Source organism: Lineus longissimus, chromosome 9 (assembly GCF_910592395.1).
Source record: "Lineus longissimus chromosome 9, tnLinLong1.2, whole genome shotgun sequence".
Taxonomy (NCBI): Eukaryota; Metazoa; Nemertea; class Pilidiophora; order Heteronemertea; family Lineidae; genus Lineus; species Lineus longissimus.
Genome location: NC_088316.1, coordinates 2,312,409 through 2,330,643, shown reverse-complemented (window position 1 = coordinate 2,330,643; position 18,235 = coordinate 2,312,409). Strand labels below are relative to the sequence as shown.

The 18,235-nt window shown below is 42.3% G+C and overlaps 1 protein-coding gene across 13 annotated transcripts in view; it reads left to right on the top strand.

Annotated features, from left to right (window-relative positions):
• The window catches only part of LOC135493131 (calcium uptake protein 3, mitochondrial-like), a 78,669-nt gene that overhangs the window by 12,228 nt on the left and 48,206 nt on the right, over positions 1 to 18,235 (top strand). For all 13 annotated transcript variants that reach the window (XM_064780084.1, XM_064780078.1, XM_064780075.1 and 10 more), the window contains exon 2: positions 9,318 to 9,453. In XM_064780084.1, the coding sequence (XP_064636154.1) occupies positions 9,318 to 9,453 (136 nt within the window). The remainder of the gene's footprint in view (positions 1 to 9,317; positions 9,454 to 18,235) is intronic.

Genomic DNA, 18,235 nt, shown 5'->3' with positions numbered 1-18,235 from the left:
CAGCAGAGTATGCACTTCAAGCTTTCTCAATGACACCATCAAAAGGTCAGCTTCCCAATGACACCATCAAACGGTCAGCTTCCCCATTGACACCATCAAACGGTCAGCTTCCCCAATGACACCATCAAAAGGTCAGCTTCCCCAATGACACCATCAAACGGTCAGCTTCCCCATTGACACCATCAAACGGTCAGCTTCCCCAATGAGACCATCAAAAGGTCAGCTTCCCCATTGACACCATCAAACGGTCAGCTTCCCCAATGACACCATCAAAAGGTCAGCTTCCCCAATGACACCATCAAACGGTCAGCTTCCCCATTGACACCATCAAAAGGTCAGCTTCCCCATTGACACCATCAAATGGTCAGCTTCCCCAATGACACCATCAAACGGTCAGCTTCCCCAATGACACCATCAAAAGGTCAGCTTCCCCAATGACACCATCAAACGGTCAGCTTCCCCATTGACACCATCAAATGGTCAGCTTCCCCAATGACACCATCAAAAGGTCAGCTTCCCCAATGACACCATCAAACGGCCAGCTTCCCCAATGACACCATCAAACGGTCCGCTTCCCCAATGACACCATCAAACGGTTAGCTTCCCCAATGACACCATCAAAAGGTCAGGTTCCCCAATGACACCATCAAACGGTCAGCTTCCCCATTGACACCATCAAACGGTCAGCTTCCCCAATGACACCATCAAACGGTCAGCTTCCCCATTGACACCATCAAAAGGTCAGCTTCCCCATTGACACCATCAAATGGCCAGCTTCCCCAATGACACCATCAAACGGTCAGCTTCCCCATTGACACCATCAAACGGTCAGCTTCCCCATTGACACCATCAAACGGTCAGCTTCCCCAAGGTCAGCTTCCCCAATGACACCATCAAACGGCCAGCTTCCCCAATGACACCCTCAAATGGCCAGCTTCCCCAATGACACCATCAAACGGTCAGCTTCCCCAATGACACCATCAAACGGTCAGCTTCGCCATTGACACCATCAAACAGTAAATCCAGAGCCATATCAGCTATTTATACTCTAAGCTCCCTATGATAAAGTGTCCACTGAGTTTGTAATGTCCAGATAAATTCGATGTAAATTGATATTTGGGTTATGGTTACAGGAATAACAATGGTTAATTATCTGCAATAACTTATTATTTTTATGCAATAAATCCGCCCACACTCTATTGATACGCCTACTATTGAGATTGCCTGCTTTTATAAGGTCATTTTGGGCAAATATGTGGACTTGTTTTTTGTAAACTTGCATGTAATCATTATTCATAAGATGACATGATTGTTTTTGTGTTATCACAACAAGACACAGTAAACAAGCTACTGCCTTGCTCTGATTCTGCGAAAATTTGCCATAATTTGTCCAAAAAACTGCAGGGTCGGCATATTTCTCCAGCAGTGTCCCTGGTCATCTAAATTATCAGTCACACAGAGCACTGTACAGTTTGATGCTTTTCTGGAATAGGACAGAATTTTGTTTGAGAGAGAGACTGTGCTAGTGCTTGATTATGAAGTGCCTCAGTGCCTGTACTGCTGTGAAAGGAGGGGGGGGGGGGGGAAAGGAGGTACCTGCGTTAATGTCCCGTTATAAAAAGGCCTTATACTGATCCTCATTACGCAATTTCAGCCCAATCCCTACACATCCACTGCTTGTCCCAAAACCTGCTGAAATAAGGGTGTCTATCTCGAATCCGGACAGTGATTTTCTGCCCACCCAACCTCTCCTGATGGCCATTCCTGCACCGCTGGGTGCGGTCTGCAGCCAAAACGTGGGAGTATATCGTATATCCGCATTCATCAGCAGTAATCAGGTATAGGGGACATTTAGAGGATTTCACCAAGTCATTAAGTCAAGTCTTGTAAGTTGTACGGGGAATGATCGCTCTTCTAGTGGGTGGTTGACATTTGTCTTTTTGTTGTTGTGATATTTGGAACAAACGTCTTTCCACCTCTCTACCATTTGATACTTGCAGACGGAAATAACGATTTGAAAATGTGATTAGCTGGTGTGGTACTTTTTACTCGCGTGTTGAAAGGTAACACCCTCGTTTGTTAGAATTTTGTGAAGAGTCCTAAGTTACCATGACAATTTTACATCTGAGTGTGTTGTCTCTGCTGGTTTACGAAAGAGTGTGAAGTGAAAAAACTGCTAATGAAAGGCTTTCAGATCAAAAAATAAACTGTTTTTGCATATTCTGTGGATTATGACATGCGAAGGGAAAAAATTTTACTGCCGTCAAAATATTTCCTTCATAAGGGCAAACTTGAACACAAGGAAAACACTCCACTCCATTGTAATAGAAAAACAGCAAATTGTTTTGACCCCTTGTGACCTTTTCACCTTCGTTCTCCGAGACGCAAAATAAAAATTTGAGAAGTCTTTGAGAAGAGATAATGAAGGTTGGTTCAGATTCTGGATGGGATGCCCAAGACAATACCCGCTTCTTGAAAAACCAATTGGCTGCCATCACAATGAGCGTAATTATACAGACCTGAGAGTCCATTGTCTCATTTAAGTCTGCAGAAAATAATTTGATTTTAATTGAGCTGTGGAGAACAGTTCACAAACGCGAGGGTACCCGCTGAGCGAAATTAGTACACTGAAAGCACCAACTTTGGCGGATATTTGAAAACCTGTAATTATCCCATGACTAAAGAAGACAGAGATTTTGCAGTTCATTTTAAAACACACTGACTTTGAAATGAATGCAGGGTTCTTGAAGAAGGCAATTAAAGGAGAGTGGGACCCTGGCGTGCACAAAGCCATCTAGCCACTAAAAGGTCAAGAAGTGATTTCAGAAATCCTGAAGCAAATTTGAGGGGAGGACAAACCCGCCTGAAATTGGCCTCAGCAGCTGGTTTGTTGCCCTCACATTGCCCTTTTAGATGGGCACAATGTGGAACACTAGTTGGATTCTTAACACAATAAGATAAAGGGGTCAAAGCAGCTAAAAGTGCTGCACCAATTTCATAGTAAAGTCTTTTGATGGTTTCAACTGTAAGAACTTTGTCTTCTACCTTCGATACTTGCCATCATACTTTCAAATCCATAGCAGCTACAAAGGCAGGCAGTCAAGGTAGGAATCCCCACATCTTGGTCTTCAGTTCAGCTCAACTTGGCCACTTATTTGGCCATCGGGCTGAGAAGTTGGGGACAATCGTGAGTATGTGGGCTAGAATTTATATGGCACTAGCAAGTCACAAAAAACCTCCTTTGGTTCAGGACTAGCCAATCATAGGAGTTTGTGTGGCATTCTCATTGTTTCAAAGAGACAATTGCCACAGTCAATGGCACCCTCTGTTTGACGAAGTATTTCCACGTCATTGGCACCGAACGGTTGGGCAACAGAGACGTAGATATACGTCATTGGGTAGCCAAGGTTTCAAAATAAAATGCAAATTTGTAAGAATTTTGATCTCATTTGAGTTTGAAATTGAAACAAAACAGGATAAGTCGTACAGTATTATAAAACCTCCGATTCCCCCCTCCCTCCTCCCCCATCCCGGCATGTCGTTTGCTAGAGAAATTATGTTTACTCTGCATCAAACATCTAGAGCATCTTGGCGCCTCCAGACAGATCTTGCCTAATGAATAACTTGCCACGAGACGAAGATCAATGAATTGGCTATCATCATCATCATCGTCAAATTACACCTAGATGTTAGACCCAGGTAGGAATGAATTGCTATAAAGTAAAGTCACATTCAAAAGACAGGTTGATGAATTTTGGGGGAAATCAAGTCAAGAACTGCTGATGCAGAGCCAGAGCTAAAGCTTCAAAGCAAGAAGGTGATCTGGACTAGTAGAGAAAGGGAGACAAAACTGAGAGCACCTTGGGGGATCAAAGCCCGGGAGAGGGGTGGGGGCGGGGGTGTGCTGGGGAAGGAAGAAGTTTGGGCTTCTGTAATGGCCTGACACCAGGCCATAATCAGTTGCAGACACAGCCAGACTTGAATCGATGAAATATTGATCATCACGTTCTTCGATTGCTACCAGGTGATGTTGGTCATCAGTAGATCCAAGGTGATGTCGGGTCACCTGCCATTCGATAACAAAACCCTGCTAGGTAAAGTTCTTGACGAAGGTATACCTAATGAAATTAGGTCATCGGATATACTTAATCTGGAGATTAATTTGGTTGGACTCGTAATCCAAGGATGTGGTTGTGATGTGGGTGTGGCCACACCCTGATCGTTATTGGTTGTCCGAGTAATATGGATGTCTCGTATAATTTACTTTTTTCCCCAATAATTTCTTCTTGAATTGACCGATAAATCGTCAACCCATTTGACACCCTGTGAAATATGAGTCTGGGCTTCTATTTTCCACTTAAGAGCTCAGAAATTTCACACTCTTAATTTTGATGGAGAACCCCATTGACTGAGGCCGCTCAGAACATTAGTCAACAGGTCTATGTGAGCACTCGTCTAAAGTTACAACTTTTGCCTCGTGGTCATGGCACTGTTAGGGATAGAATCTGCCACTGTGGCAAAAAGGGCCACCCTACACCCGAAACCCTATAAAATAATAACGTGGCTCCAACAGGGCTCTAGTCCAGCATCATCGGCAGCTGGAGTCGAGGGACAACTTTTGACATTATCTGTATGAAAGCCTGGAATGTTAGCTCAACCAAATCTGTTGGCTCCTAGGGCCATAGGATCCGATGACTCTATAGCTTGGCTCTTTCTCTGTTCTGTACCGCTTGCCCGGTTTGTCTGTCTGAGCCCTGTAGGCTTGCTCTCGATAAGCTCCTTTATAAACTTGCACCGCTAAAGAAGCTTAAATGAACACTATCATGCTCCATGATTCCTCTCAAGTGTTTGGCAGCAAACAACCAACATTTGCCAAATCACATTTTTGAAATTTTATTCGAGGTTTGAGGGTTTGAATAAAAAATTACTGAGATATCATCTGTTATCTTTTTCCTTTTTCCTATAAAAACATTTTTCACTTTTTTCTGACCTCATAAAGAAATGTGGTCCATCATCAATTTCTCATTATTACCCCTCCATAAAAAGACATTCTCACAACAAAACACCAGAGAAAAAGATGTTGAATTTTGTCTTATTTTTGGTAGATCTGGACATAGCCACCCCTGGTAATCTGGGAGACAACACCAGGGTGCTTAACAAGGCAATACATTTACATTTCAAGGGTTTCAGAAGTTATGATTAGCTCCCTTATTTGTCCGAATCCTTTGCTAATTGATTGAATGTTTAAAATGTGTCTGTCCAGCCTGGCACCCTATCACAATAGCCTCGCCATCATCGCATTGAAATGATCAACAAAGACATTCAAACTTCACCTATTCAAAAGGAAATAGTGAAGAAAGATTTGAAAATTCCGCTTGGATTTGACACACAAAAGATCTGACTTAGCTAAACTGGTCCCGCTGCAACAGCAAACTGACAATCGCTGCGGAATCGTGATTTTCCTGGAGGGATTCTGACCGGGTTCATAACACGTGCCGAGCATGTCATCTCATTGTCTGCCCATGCATCGTGTGTGTGACACTCCTGTCATCGTTGTCATCTGTATCTCCATGATGATAAGATTAACCATTGTCTAGGCTCCGCAGACCCTGATCAAGGGTCTTTTCAAGAGATTTCAGCGGATCTTCTCGCTCCCTACAGATGTATGCCCTAGCCCTGACCCGATAAGTGCCGGCTAAATCTCCGCTATTATCGCCATGCTATAGTTTTTGACTGCAAGCTTAGCAACAAAATGGGCCCTCGCCAATTACAGCTATTGTGCTGAGATACTGATTCGAGAGGGTAGAATTTACCAATTTAGCGAATTGTGGAGCTCAAATGATTTCTTGGTTTTCTATTATCATCGAGGCCAGTCCAATTCTCTTCCTTGGTCAGCAACCTGATTCTGAAAGATCTTTGGGACTGTGAAAGTAGCATGAGTTCAGGTGGGGGGGGGGGGGGGGGGGGTTGCACAAGTAAAAAATACTAGTATACTCCAAAGTTGGTAGAATATGACTGCAAATAGTCAATTCCTTTGAAATACTATTTGGAATTTTGGGTTGGCTGGTTTGCTAGTTGTGGTATTACTATGCTTGTTATCATTAGATTTATAAAGGAATTTGATGACCCCAATGCCCCTGTAAAGTACTTTTTTTACATCCAGAAGGTGTCTATCTCAGAAAGATATTTGCCTTGCCTTGGTTGACATAGAGACGCGGGACCATCTGGCCAGTAGCAGCAGTAGCAGTCGCCCTGCACCTAATTAGCCGACAATAGGCTAGCAAGCAAGTGGGTGGCAGTGGCATCTTTAGGGACAAGTTGCTGATGCCCTTATCCGACAAGAATCTTGTAATTTCATCAACCGCTTATCTGTTGATTGAGCCTTGAAGAGAAATTAATAAATTCGGAATGTCGGGTAATTTTGGTGTACCGCCCAAACCTTTACAGGTTCATCTGGTGAGTGGTATTGGTTTGCGGTAATTTGGTTAATTATTTCTTCAGGATGATTTGCATTGACAGGAAGGGACAGTCAGTGACTTCTATCAGAGATTTGTGGATTGATTCTGCTTTGTAGTATACTAATGCTGACATCTTCATTTGTGTGTTTATGGGGGGAGGGGGCAGAAAGCAATTCCTCAAAAGACATGGTCAGTGACACAACAACCTGGTTGTTCACGGCTGTAGTTTTAATTTTATAACTTAATTAATTCCATTATTGGTGTATCTTGAAAATAAAATGATTTGGTTTTGACGGCAGGGATGGAAACTCGGCGTTTAGCCTACTTTGCAAAAGCTGGCGGAAAAATTTAGGATATACAGTACTGTCAATAAAAAAAATCAGAAAAATCTTTTTAATTGGAAAAACCGATGAGAAACATTTTTAAAATCTGCAAAAATGAAAATTGTAAAAAAAAATTTCTTGAGGAATTTTCATTTGACAGTAGGTTTGAGTTGTCCTGATTTTGTAATATTTGAACTGGTAATGGTTTGGGATGTTAATGGTAGTATTGTGTACCTTGCTGCAGGAAAGGTGGCTTTTCACTTTCGAAAAAAAAATCCAGCCCCCGGTAAAAATATTGTCACAACCCCCTAGCAGTGGTTTTTATAAATCTAAAAGCTGGCAAATAATGCAGAATTGATTTTTTTTTCTATAAATGCCTTAACTGTTAGTGATGCCTCTCAAACTTGTAGGGCTGGGGCCATTATTGCCACTCAAAGAGGGACTTCAGAATTGTTTGCAAACACATCCATGAAAGGCTTTTTCCAATGGTAAAGTGTCAAGCCTCTGGCCATGGGGAGTGCATTTAAATGCAGTGTTTCTTGGTATGATACATTCTATTTCATACTCGAAGCTGGAAAAAATATCACTTCTGGGCATTATGAATTTTAAACTGATTGCAAACAGAACTTTTCTTTTGAGCAATAAAAATCAGAAAGAAATATGGCCCAGGGGATCTGCTTGTATTGTGTGGGGTCTGGAGTCCGGGAGGGGGGATGTGTTAATCGTTTTTGAAATGTCTGACTTTTTTGTACATTTTTTGTATCTCAAACTTTCCTTGGCTTTGGAGGCAAAAACTGTTGCCTGGAGTTGTAGTTCCTAATCTTTTGTTATCTGTCTTCTTCAACATGCTCTTATTTAAAATAATGGGGGCATCTCAAGTGTTGAAATGTGAATTTGGGCTTTTCAGTGTTTTCAATGATGTTACTAAGTCTAGTAAACCCCTTATGACGGGCTTGTCAAGTGTCCCTACTGCTCAAGTCTCTCGTCTTCCCAAGTAATGCCCTTGTTTGCATCAAGGGATGGCCATGTCCCTCCTTTTGAAGCGCCCTATTTGTAACTTGTGTCCCTTCTTTTGAAAGATCCCTTGTCTTGTGGCTGGCACGGGTGGCAGGGTTCATAAGGTGGTGGCCCTCGCCTGGCACGGGCACCTGCCCCAATATCATCTCGACACAGACAGGTGTCTTTTCAAAAGGTCCCTTAGGTCTTCAGATGAGCAGAGGGGGCTCAAATTTGATAAATGTCTTGAGTGGATTTGATTCCATCCTAAGCAGAGTCTAATGAGGTTCACTAATGTAATGATGATATATGCAGACAATAACCTGGTATAATTGAAATGGAATCCGTTTTTGATTTCACCTTAAGTAAGAAACTCATTCTACATGACGATGTGAATGATATGAACAGTCTACAAGTCTAGCTGGGATGAGACTGACATTATCATTGTATGGATATAGCTGTGCTATTATCGCCCTGATTAAGGGTAAGGGACAAAGGGCTACCCCTTGACAGGACTGGGAATCCCTTACAGGGGTCGAAGGCAGCTGGCTTTTTGTCAGAAAGATGGGAATGGGGATATGTCTGTTATCAGAAAACTGGTGCAGCATCTCGTGGAGACAAAAAATGTTTGTTAATGCATGCTTTGTTTGCCGGTAAGGAGTTTTTGCCTGGTGGCATATGTGCATAACGGCGAAATATGGTAATTATATTGTTGGATGAGTTTTGGACGGGTGGCTCCTGGAACCTCACGGCAAGGTCATGAACAGGACAACCAGGGGTAATGTCTTCTGCAAAAACAACAAACCTCAGCTGCTGTGGGGTCTTGAAAGATGATTATTGGCCATGTTGGTGCAAATTGTTTATTTAAGTCAAATCGGCCAAGTTTGCCTCGAGTTGGAGTGCAATAAGCAATATGCATACAGCAGTCGGTTTGAATGGTAATAGAAGTCTGCCACCTAATGATGAGATTTTTAAAAAGGAGACCGTTTTAACAAGGGTTTGCTGCCTTCTTTCCTATTCAAACTATGTGTGTGTGCATGCTGCTTCACAGATAAAAACCGGCAAAGTCAAAACCTGATGAACATACAGTTGGGGGTCTCATATTTTGGTCCACGTGGAAATCATTGCCTGCCTGGAGTAAGCCTAGGTAGCCAGCCATTGACTCACAAACTTGCCCATTAACCTAGTATCGGGACTAGTCGGAGACCTCCCGAGGTGGATTGTGGAGCCGCAGTCCGCAATCATCAGTCTACAATCATCACCGGGCCAGGATCATAACTGATATAGATGTGATGGTTAAGTGTTTCAATTGGATTTTGAATGATATCAAAAACTGTTTGACCAATACAAGAAGCTTTAAAGCTAATCACACTATCAACTTACTATGGGTCGTTGTTGGCCTATTTATGTTTATATATACATGTATATTCACATCATTTTTAACATTTTTCAAAGCAAAGAACCAAGATAAAACTTTCATAAGATTTTATGTTGAACTCCGACATTGGAATTCAAAATCTCTCTTTTCTCATCTTTTTAGGATGCCAAAGATGAGAAGCCAACGGTCACCATCCGCGAGAGTCGTTTCCTTGCGTTTGCCTCGGTCGAGGCAGAAGGAAACGCCTACATGACCCCACAAGACTTCTTGGAGTCAGTCACAGAGGAGATGCCGAGAGGTAGGGAGACATTTTAATGTTCATATTTACTGTATATTTTGCTTCCTTTCGTCTTCTGATTAGCTGTCCTGACTACACTCTTCGAAATAAAGGTTTTTGAGCTTTTGAAAAACCTTCGATACTTCTCTGGCCAAAACTGATATGTACTCTGTTGAGGTTTATTTCTTAGAGCGTATTTTGACTTTTGATAATATTGGAATGATGCAAAAAACAAATAGATTAGCTGTGAAGCTTTTTTCAAACCAGTCACTGTCGATCCCAACCTTCATTCAAGAAAAGTGGCATGCTAGTCAGACTGGTAGGCCACCTCAGACATCGGTACAAATGAACCATACCAATGGCTTTGAACTGCTTATGATCTCAATCAAATAGGAGCGGCGATAATATTTCCTGAAATTATTTATAAATCGTTCACGCTTGTTATGATCATAATAGGACGGTATTTCTTCCCGATCATGCACTTTGTAAACCTCCCGAGAATTCAACAAAGCGCACCATAACAGTCGTTGGCAGGGTTGAATAGTGATGGTTATACCGGAATGTCATGAGTGACAACGTTTTTGTGTCGAGATAGCACTGCTGTTGAAAGTTTTGTGATATCGCATTGTCAACATTATGATACGTACATATGTTCTTCATCAGATGGCATGATTAGAATGATAATTTCAAGGTTTACTTGAATATTGGATGAGAACAATCTTTTGGACAAATTTTACTCAGATAATCCTCTTCTGGTCTTTGTGTTGACCTTGGGTTCATGAATGAATGCACTGTACTAGATGTCACTTCCTATCATGTCAGTGTCTCTATTCATGACATATTAGGTGAGAGTGTTGATCATTATCTCATGTTTGCATCATTATCTCATGTTCGCATCAAATACATGTAGTGTGTAGTGCATCAGACTATATTTGTTGTTATTATGATCATTTATGTCAGGCAGGCACAGTTTGCGAAGAGATTTCACAAATCTGTGAACAAACTACTGATATTGATTTGAATGTGGTGTTGCGGCAGCTAGACTTATTAGAAGGATATAATGACAAAACAGCATTTATCACGACTTTTACCATGTCGGCAATTTTGGCAGAAGCAGGGGCTGGATTGATATGTGAATCTTAGCCATGTCTCACAAATCTGTGAGCTAATTACTGGTGTTGACTTCAATGTGGTGTTATGGCAGCTAGACTTATTGGAAGGAGATAATGCCAAAACACCATTTATCACGATTTTTGGCACGTCGGCAATTTTGGCATAAACAGGGCTGGGTAAATATGTGTATCTAAGCCGTGACTAGAAGGTCATGCACTGGGCTGTTGATTGTGATACACCCTGTATAGAGTACCAAGCCCCGATAGCCAGGGTGTCTATGACAGTGTATACGTATGTTGACCAACCCATCCGGACAATTGCTAGAAATGGGAATCCTGCCTCAAGGATATGCACCTAAGGCTAAAAGGATGGGTATATGGTGAACAAATTTGTTTTAGTCAGGAAATGCTATTGATATTTTATGAATAGCAGGATATTTGATTTTCCACCTCCAAACAGCCGGGTTATTGACCTATTTGCAGGTCCTTGCAAGATGTGGTAGCTGACCATTGAAACAAACAAACTGTTGTGGTGGACACCTCCGCAAGACTGACCATTATTGTTGTCCATTAGGTAAGGCTAGCTGAACATTACAGTAATGAGCTGCCGGTTGAGGTGGAAGGGCATTGGGCTGGCTTGGGGACAAAAAGATCTCGGTGCCGGAGAAGCCCAATCCAAACATTATGCCTTTATGAAATGCACATTTTGATACCAACCATGGAGCCCAAAGTTCCCTGTTTTAGCAATCCGATGTCAGACTGGGAAGCATCACTATATCGTGTGTGCGGTCCGTTCACCTTTGTGGTATAAATCTGACAGGCAAACTTGGTGGAAAAATGATCCGAAGTTTGCTAATCACAGGTAGTTATTACCAGAATTATACGGGAAGTATCTCGAAAAAGGCCAACAGGTGTTTGTCTGTGTTTGTAATAGCTGAGTCACCATTCGTTACCACGGAAAATTTGAACCATTTTTGATTAGTGATGAGTCTAACCGAACTTGTAGTTCTATTCTGCAATGTTAGTTGTGTCAATCTTTGAAAATAACTCAAACAAATTGTAAGAAAAGGTTTTATGTGCTCTCAACTAAAACACCCTGTCTGTTCGACTGATGGAACGTGAAGGTGTCTAGTGGTGTTTGTGACAAAATATCTGCTACAAGAGGGCAGAAGGAATCAAGCCAGTCTTTGCAACTGCTGTAAAGTTCTTGACCGCTTCTTGGAAAGTAAATAATCAGCTTGCCAGAATAGTCCAGTTTGCAGTCAATGGCTATCATGTGGGAATCGCCAGATTTTGGTAGTTCGCCTCTCATTTGAGAGTCTTGGACGAGACACTGCAAAGAATTGTTTTTCTGCTTAATATCCTTACCCCCGTTTCGCGATCGGCTTCGGAGAAAATGTTGATTCATTCTAGTCCTGGTGATGGTATCATAAGCTGGTGCGTTACAGAAATATTGGGGCTTCTGTACTAATTACCAGAACTAATACGATATCCTACATCGTGGCAATTTCAACATTTCTTAATCCATTTTCCTTTTTTCGTTAAAACATGTTAAAGGCCTTCACCATTTACTTTATTGTCGTATTCTCTTGTGCCATTGGTAAAAAGAAAGAAATGAACATTGCCATAGTGCAGTTATTATGCATGCAAATTTGCTGAAACTTGGCATTTAAAGAGTTTGTATCTTCACTTGGTCACTGATCACAATAAGAAATTTTCAATTCAGATTCAATTCTAAATTAAAGTTCACTTTAAAACACTTGAACAAACAGAGTAAGTATGGCTTACACCTAAAGTGCAACCACAGATTCAGGTAGTCCTCGACCCTGCCTTTTCTCACAAATCTTTTTTCCGCATTATTTAACTGTCTGGCAGTTCAATTTGGTGGAACCACTATAAGACTAGTATCATACGTCTTCATCACACTTCCAACCTTTTACTAATCAATTCGTTAGGAAACTCTACAAAGTCGTTAGGCGCTGCAAAACGATTTTTAGTTTCGCAAGTTGAAATCATTTTGTTGAAACGTATTGCACTCAATACCCCTTTGCTAGAGGTATCCTAGAATGGGAAGAAGATGAAAATTGTGTATTCTAAAAAGATTTAGGCGCAGTATGGTTTACAGTTAAGGAGAAGATCTTTATTCTAGCAATGCTGTGTTGATGTCAAACAAAAACGTTCTTAACAAGGCCTTAAGTTTACAAGTAAAGAAAAGGTGTCGGATGCAGTTGGTGAAGATGTTGTTTCTTTTTGTAATAACCACAGGAATTTCCATGGGCGGTCGTGATAACTAGATACACCCACTCGTTACTCTGGGAATGAGAATACCGTGCACCAAGGTTAGCTGTACCGATCGGGCTAATCAAAGTTAATAAGGCCTACAGTTGTGGGTGAAGGTTTCAAGACATTTGTTGAGAATTCACTTCAGTTCTGTCCGGGTTGGCAGCAAAATCTCTCCGGCTGCTCTAACACTAAAACCATTACCAACTCTATGAATCTGTCTGGGTGCTAAAGGGGGAAAAAATGATTCTGTCGGGTGCTGCGCCTGGACTGAAAGCATAGTGAAGAACCCTGACATGGTCTTGTTCAAGCCCAGGTAACCTTGTTGGACCCAGCTCTTTGACAAAATTTGCGTGAGCACCATCCGATATTCACAGCCATTGCACAAAGAGTGACGTGATACCAACTTCACAAACCTAATCAAAACTTTTTAAAGCCTGTTGTGGGCAAAGGTTTCAAGACCTTGATTCTGAGATGATATGGTCTTGTTCAATCCCAGGTAACCATGTTGGACCAAGTTCTTTGACAAGGTCTGCGTGTGCACCATCTGATGCTCACCCCCATTGAGATTTCAGCTTTTACCTCAAAACATAGGAAGCCTCCAGGGAACCAAGACTGATGTGAAATCAACATCATGAACTTGACCAGTCTGGGCACCAGTCTCCAAACCATTGTTGAATAACAGAGAAGAAGGAGATTTGCATCCTGGAAACACTCTGCAAACCACTTTTACTCCTTGCTGAACTCTCGGTTATCAAAAAATCCTTTTTTGTCACAATCTGTTGCGATAATTTTCTCAGAACAAAATTTCTCAGAACAAAACTAACGCTGGAGTCAAAATGTCCAAGTGTGCACAGTCATGCTTGAGAAAACCTTCAATGGAGTCTTTGTATTTGCTTTGCATTATCCTAAGCCCCATCTACTCTGTCCAAGTGTGTAGCCTATTCCTGGAATCAACCATTCCATTTGATACCGTTACTAGTGGTAGGCAAGCAAGATTAGTAATGGGTATAGACTTGGCGTATCCATCCTCAGACATCTTGAATCCACTTCGATGACAACTTTTTCTCCCTCTTGGCATCCTTCAGACGTTTTCCTGATACAGAAATTGAAGTACAGAACTCATGCTGGTGCCAGTAGACTCTTCTTTAGAATGTCCGAATATCATGTTAGAGTCTTCGTGGCAGACGCCTGACCAACAAGAAGTGGGGACGGACCCAGAACCTGATAAAAACTGCTATCTTTCATTTTTTGTGGCTAAATATGCTCGTGGGTTACTCTTTGAAGATGCTGGATAACCTCATCAGCCTTACTCAGGCCAGCTTTAGAGCAGTCACAAAGCCATCGATGCCCACCCAGTCTCTAGATTGGCCTACCTACAGTTTAGTCAATTGCTTGGCTGTTGGACTTCTCAGTCAACCTTCTTGTCTGCTGCTTAAATGATGAATCGTCGTTACTTTTTTTGTGGCCACAGTATTCAGCAGCGGGTTATTCTATCAAGGTACCTTGTAACACTTGGAAATTCGATGTTCGAATTTACTGGAAATTGTCTTCGATTTCACCATTGTCCACAGAGGGTTCTCAGGACTAACGGACTGACGTTGTTCTCGTCCAATCTCGCAACTTGCCTTTACCAGTAAGTTCGGAGCAGTCATCCAGTCATTGATCAATACCCTCGCATCATATGTATTCAATGGTTTGGGTGACTCTTCTGCCATCAATACTTTCTTGCAGACAGGTTATCACTATTTGAAGAGTTCTTTCCAAGTTATTGCCTCTGGAGCCAAAACCGTTGACCTATCAAGACTGTTGATGTTGTGGCTGCTTCAAGTTGGTTGTGTTCAGTGTTTGTTGTGATTCGGAGAGCAGGCTCTGTGCCTCCTGTCAAGTCTCGGCCAGCAGTCACTTATGCCTTCACTCTTGTCTGCTGGTTATCACTGTTTGAAGAGTTTTATCCAGGGCCCGGTTTTTCAGAACAAGTCGAGCGGCATTGCTAGCTTTTTGGTCTTTGGGAAGGGAGGGGGGCAAAATGACACTTTTTCAATTTCAGCCCAAATCACGTTAAAAACCAAGTCTTTTTTAAATTTGGGGGAGAATCTGACAAGTGAAGTGCAACCCTCGATACCTTATTCCCCGTTTTACCTTTGCATGGCCTTGCTAAGGTCAGATAGGGTATGTTCCTTGCATCGTCTTGCAAACGGGGCCTAGAACATGACTACTCCGTCAAAATGATGGAGTGAAATGGCCTGATATGTCAGGATGTGTACCTTGATGAGTTGTAACATTTGGCACATTCTTTTGACCACTCTGGATGCCATTCTTGATGGATTCCTCACACTCGTTACCAAGGGGCCATTACCTGACTGAAATTTTGTGTGAAGAATGCCATGTAGGACCATTCATTTAGTATATAGGTTTCATCTGAAACGTATCATACTGAGTGACAACTTACAGCAAAAGAAAGGTTCAAAACATCTTTTCAACCCCACCTGTACTTGTGATTATGCATAAAGGGGCCTAAAATTTACAAATTCTGTCCCCCTTGTTGCCTGGGTACAAAATATACAGTCCCTATTCCCTTTGGTTGCAACTACAGAGTACTCCTCAAGGCGGTTTGTCAGGGCGGCCACCTTACCTTGGAAGGAGCCACCCTACCTTGCTCTAGAATTTTGAAAGGGGTTTCTGTAGGGCCTTCCCACTTTAAATTGTTTTCACCCTACCCTGTGTTGCACACTGGTGGCAAAACTTCTTGAATATTAAGGGTACTAACCTTGAAAAAACCTGGTAGAGAGCACTGAACTAGAGTTTGAGAGAGCCCCTGCTTCCATGTAGTTCTTTGTTTATTGGCAAGGTCTAATCATATTCACCTGTCAGATTGTCTAGGCCTATTAATCAAAATAACACCAAATGGATAACACTTTGTGAGACTCGCAGTCTCCTGCACAAAGTACTCTAATTTATCATCCCCCTGAAATGCCATCATCTTCCTGAAATGCGCAGGGGCTGAAGTGCCAGCAAGGGATGCTTGAAATATTCTACCTATTGTAAAATGATTAAGGTCACCAAGTGCAATAAAAGTGACAAGCATAATCATCTCCACTTAAGCAGTTTCGTTAACCATTTGACTCTTGGCCACTTCAATATCGGTGGCACAAGATATCTCATTTTAAAACGTTGCACCATACCTACGGGAAGCTATTTGAAATGAAATCATGCTTTAACACTGAAAACAAATGAGACATCACCTTGTTCTTTTTCCGCGTTCAGAATTTTTGAGGTGCACTTCACACAGTCTGTCCAACTTCTTTACCGGAACCTAGAGAGGTCTGTCACATAGCCCCAGAGCTTTGTGGTCAGGGTGGTGTCCTTTGGCCAGTTTTCCTCTCTATTCTTCATTAGAGAGCAGGTCTGAAACCACATAGCCCCAGAGTTTTGTGGTCGGGGTGGTGTCCTTTCGCCAGTTTTCCTCCCTATTCTTCATTAGGGAGCAGGTCTGAAGCCACATAGCCCCAGAGCTTTGTGGTCGGGGTGGTGTCCTTTCGCCAGTTTTCCTCTCTATTCTTCATTAGGGAGCAGGTCTGAAGCCACATAGCCTCAGAGCTTTGTGGTTAGGGTGGTGTCCTTTCGCCAGTTTTCCTCTCTATTCTTCATTAGGGAGCAGGTCTGAAGCCACATAGCCCCAGAGCTTTGTGGTCGGGGTGGTGTCCTTTCGCCAGTTTTCCTCTCTATTCTTCATTAGGGAGCAGGTCTGAAGCCACATAGCCCCAGAGCTTTGTGGTTAGGGTGGTGTCCTTTGGCCAATTTTCCTCTCTATCCTCAGACACCTTCATTTTCAGTGTTTTGGAGGATCATGACCAGGTTGGGAAACCTTGGGGGCAAGCCTCGAAATTTGTTTCAAATGTGCACAGCAGTGTTTGCCATAAAAAGGGCACTTCTGCTAGTTTCGTGAAAAAGGGCACACTTCAAATGGACATCAATGAAGAAAAAGCTGCCTTTGTGATCGAAGTAATTTCATGGGCAACAAGTCAACTCAGAGGAGGGAAAGAAGGCATTTGCAAGGTTTGCCTTCATGAAGCCATTATCCTTGGGGTAACTTGTAAGTGATTCATCAGTCAAGTAGGTATATTACAAGTTGATTAGAATGGACTGAACTGGTAGTCTTGGGGCAAGGTTAACCTCTTTAACCACCAATCAAGTAGACCCCGCACTCGCCAAAAAATTCGACTAGACAAATGATTAATCTTCTCAAACCACTTTGGAAAAAATCAAGTATTTGGTCTGATGATAACATTTCATGAATCATACAAAGATGCAGAGGTTGGCTACCTCAATGATAGGGAAGGTTTTCATGTTTTTGGAGACGATCGGCTGCCAGCTTGTAAGATGTACTTCATTTGACTCCGTTTTATCAAGCAGACGTCGAATCCTTGCTATCAGCGTGGCTTCATGCTCTATCAAATGTGAGAGGGAGGTTGGTGATCTGGGTCGAGTCTGTTTCCAACAATAGTCATGTGTTGGCAAAGGGTTTTGGCAAAATTTTGCTTTGATGTGAATGTAGTAAAAAAAATGAAAAATTCCAATCTCGGTCACTGATTTCTGGTGTTGCTTCTTGTTCTTGAGGATTGAGATGGTTGCGTATCTCTACCGATTGTTGATTGGCTACATTGTTACAGCTTAGCGATGTTGAGAAGCCCTGAACATCTTCTGGAAGATTGTCGACAGGGGTTGTAGTCTAGAAAAACCATATAGGAACTGCGGTTGCGTTTCCTTCCTGACTTCTTAACTTCATTAGATGTTAGATCTAAATGTTTGCCTCATGGTGGTAACGAACATAGTAGATCCTTCCTCATCCCAAGTCATATCACTGGCTCCGAAATGTTAAAGTTTACTCTAGTAGTAAGTCGATCACACTAACTCTTCATTTTATAATGGTGTTCAATTTGTGAATCAGACTGAGAGTAATTTGTAGAACGGCTTCTTGAGTAATGGAGCTAACTGTTGCACCTGAGTCTTTGCCTTCCTTTTGATCCTGGATTTACCAATAGCAAACACGTGGCCTACCATCGAGCTGTCTGGGGCTTTCCAGGAGCTGTCTGCGTCTGGAGGCATGCTACCAAAAGATGAGTTCAAACTTTGAGTTTTTCTTCGAGGAGATGGCAACTTCGGCCTGAAAGTCAGTAGGTGCGAAACGTGTTTTGGACCTTCCTGCAGCCCCTTGTAATGTAATGCGGTGGATTTGTCTAGGGCTCTCCCAGAGCTGTCTGCATCTGGAGGCATGGTACCAAGACCCGAGTTCAAGCTTGTTTTTCGAGGTACAGATTTTTTCCTTGGGCTTTCGTTGAATTGTCTGAGTCTGGATGCTTGGTACCAAAACACTTGTTTTTTAGGAAACACTTTTGCCAGGTGCTTTC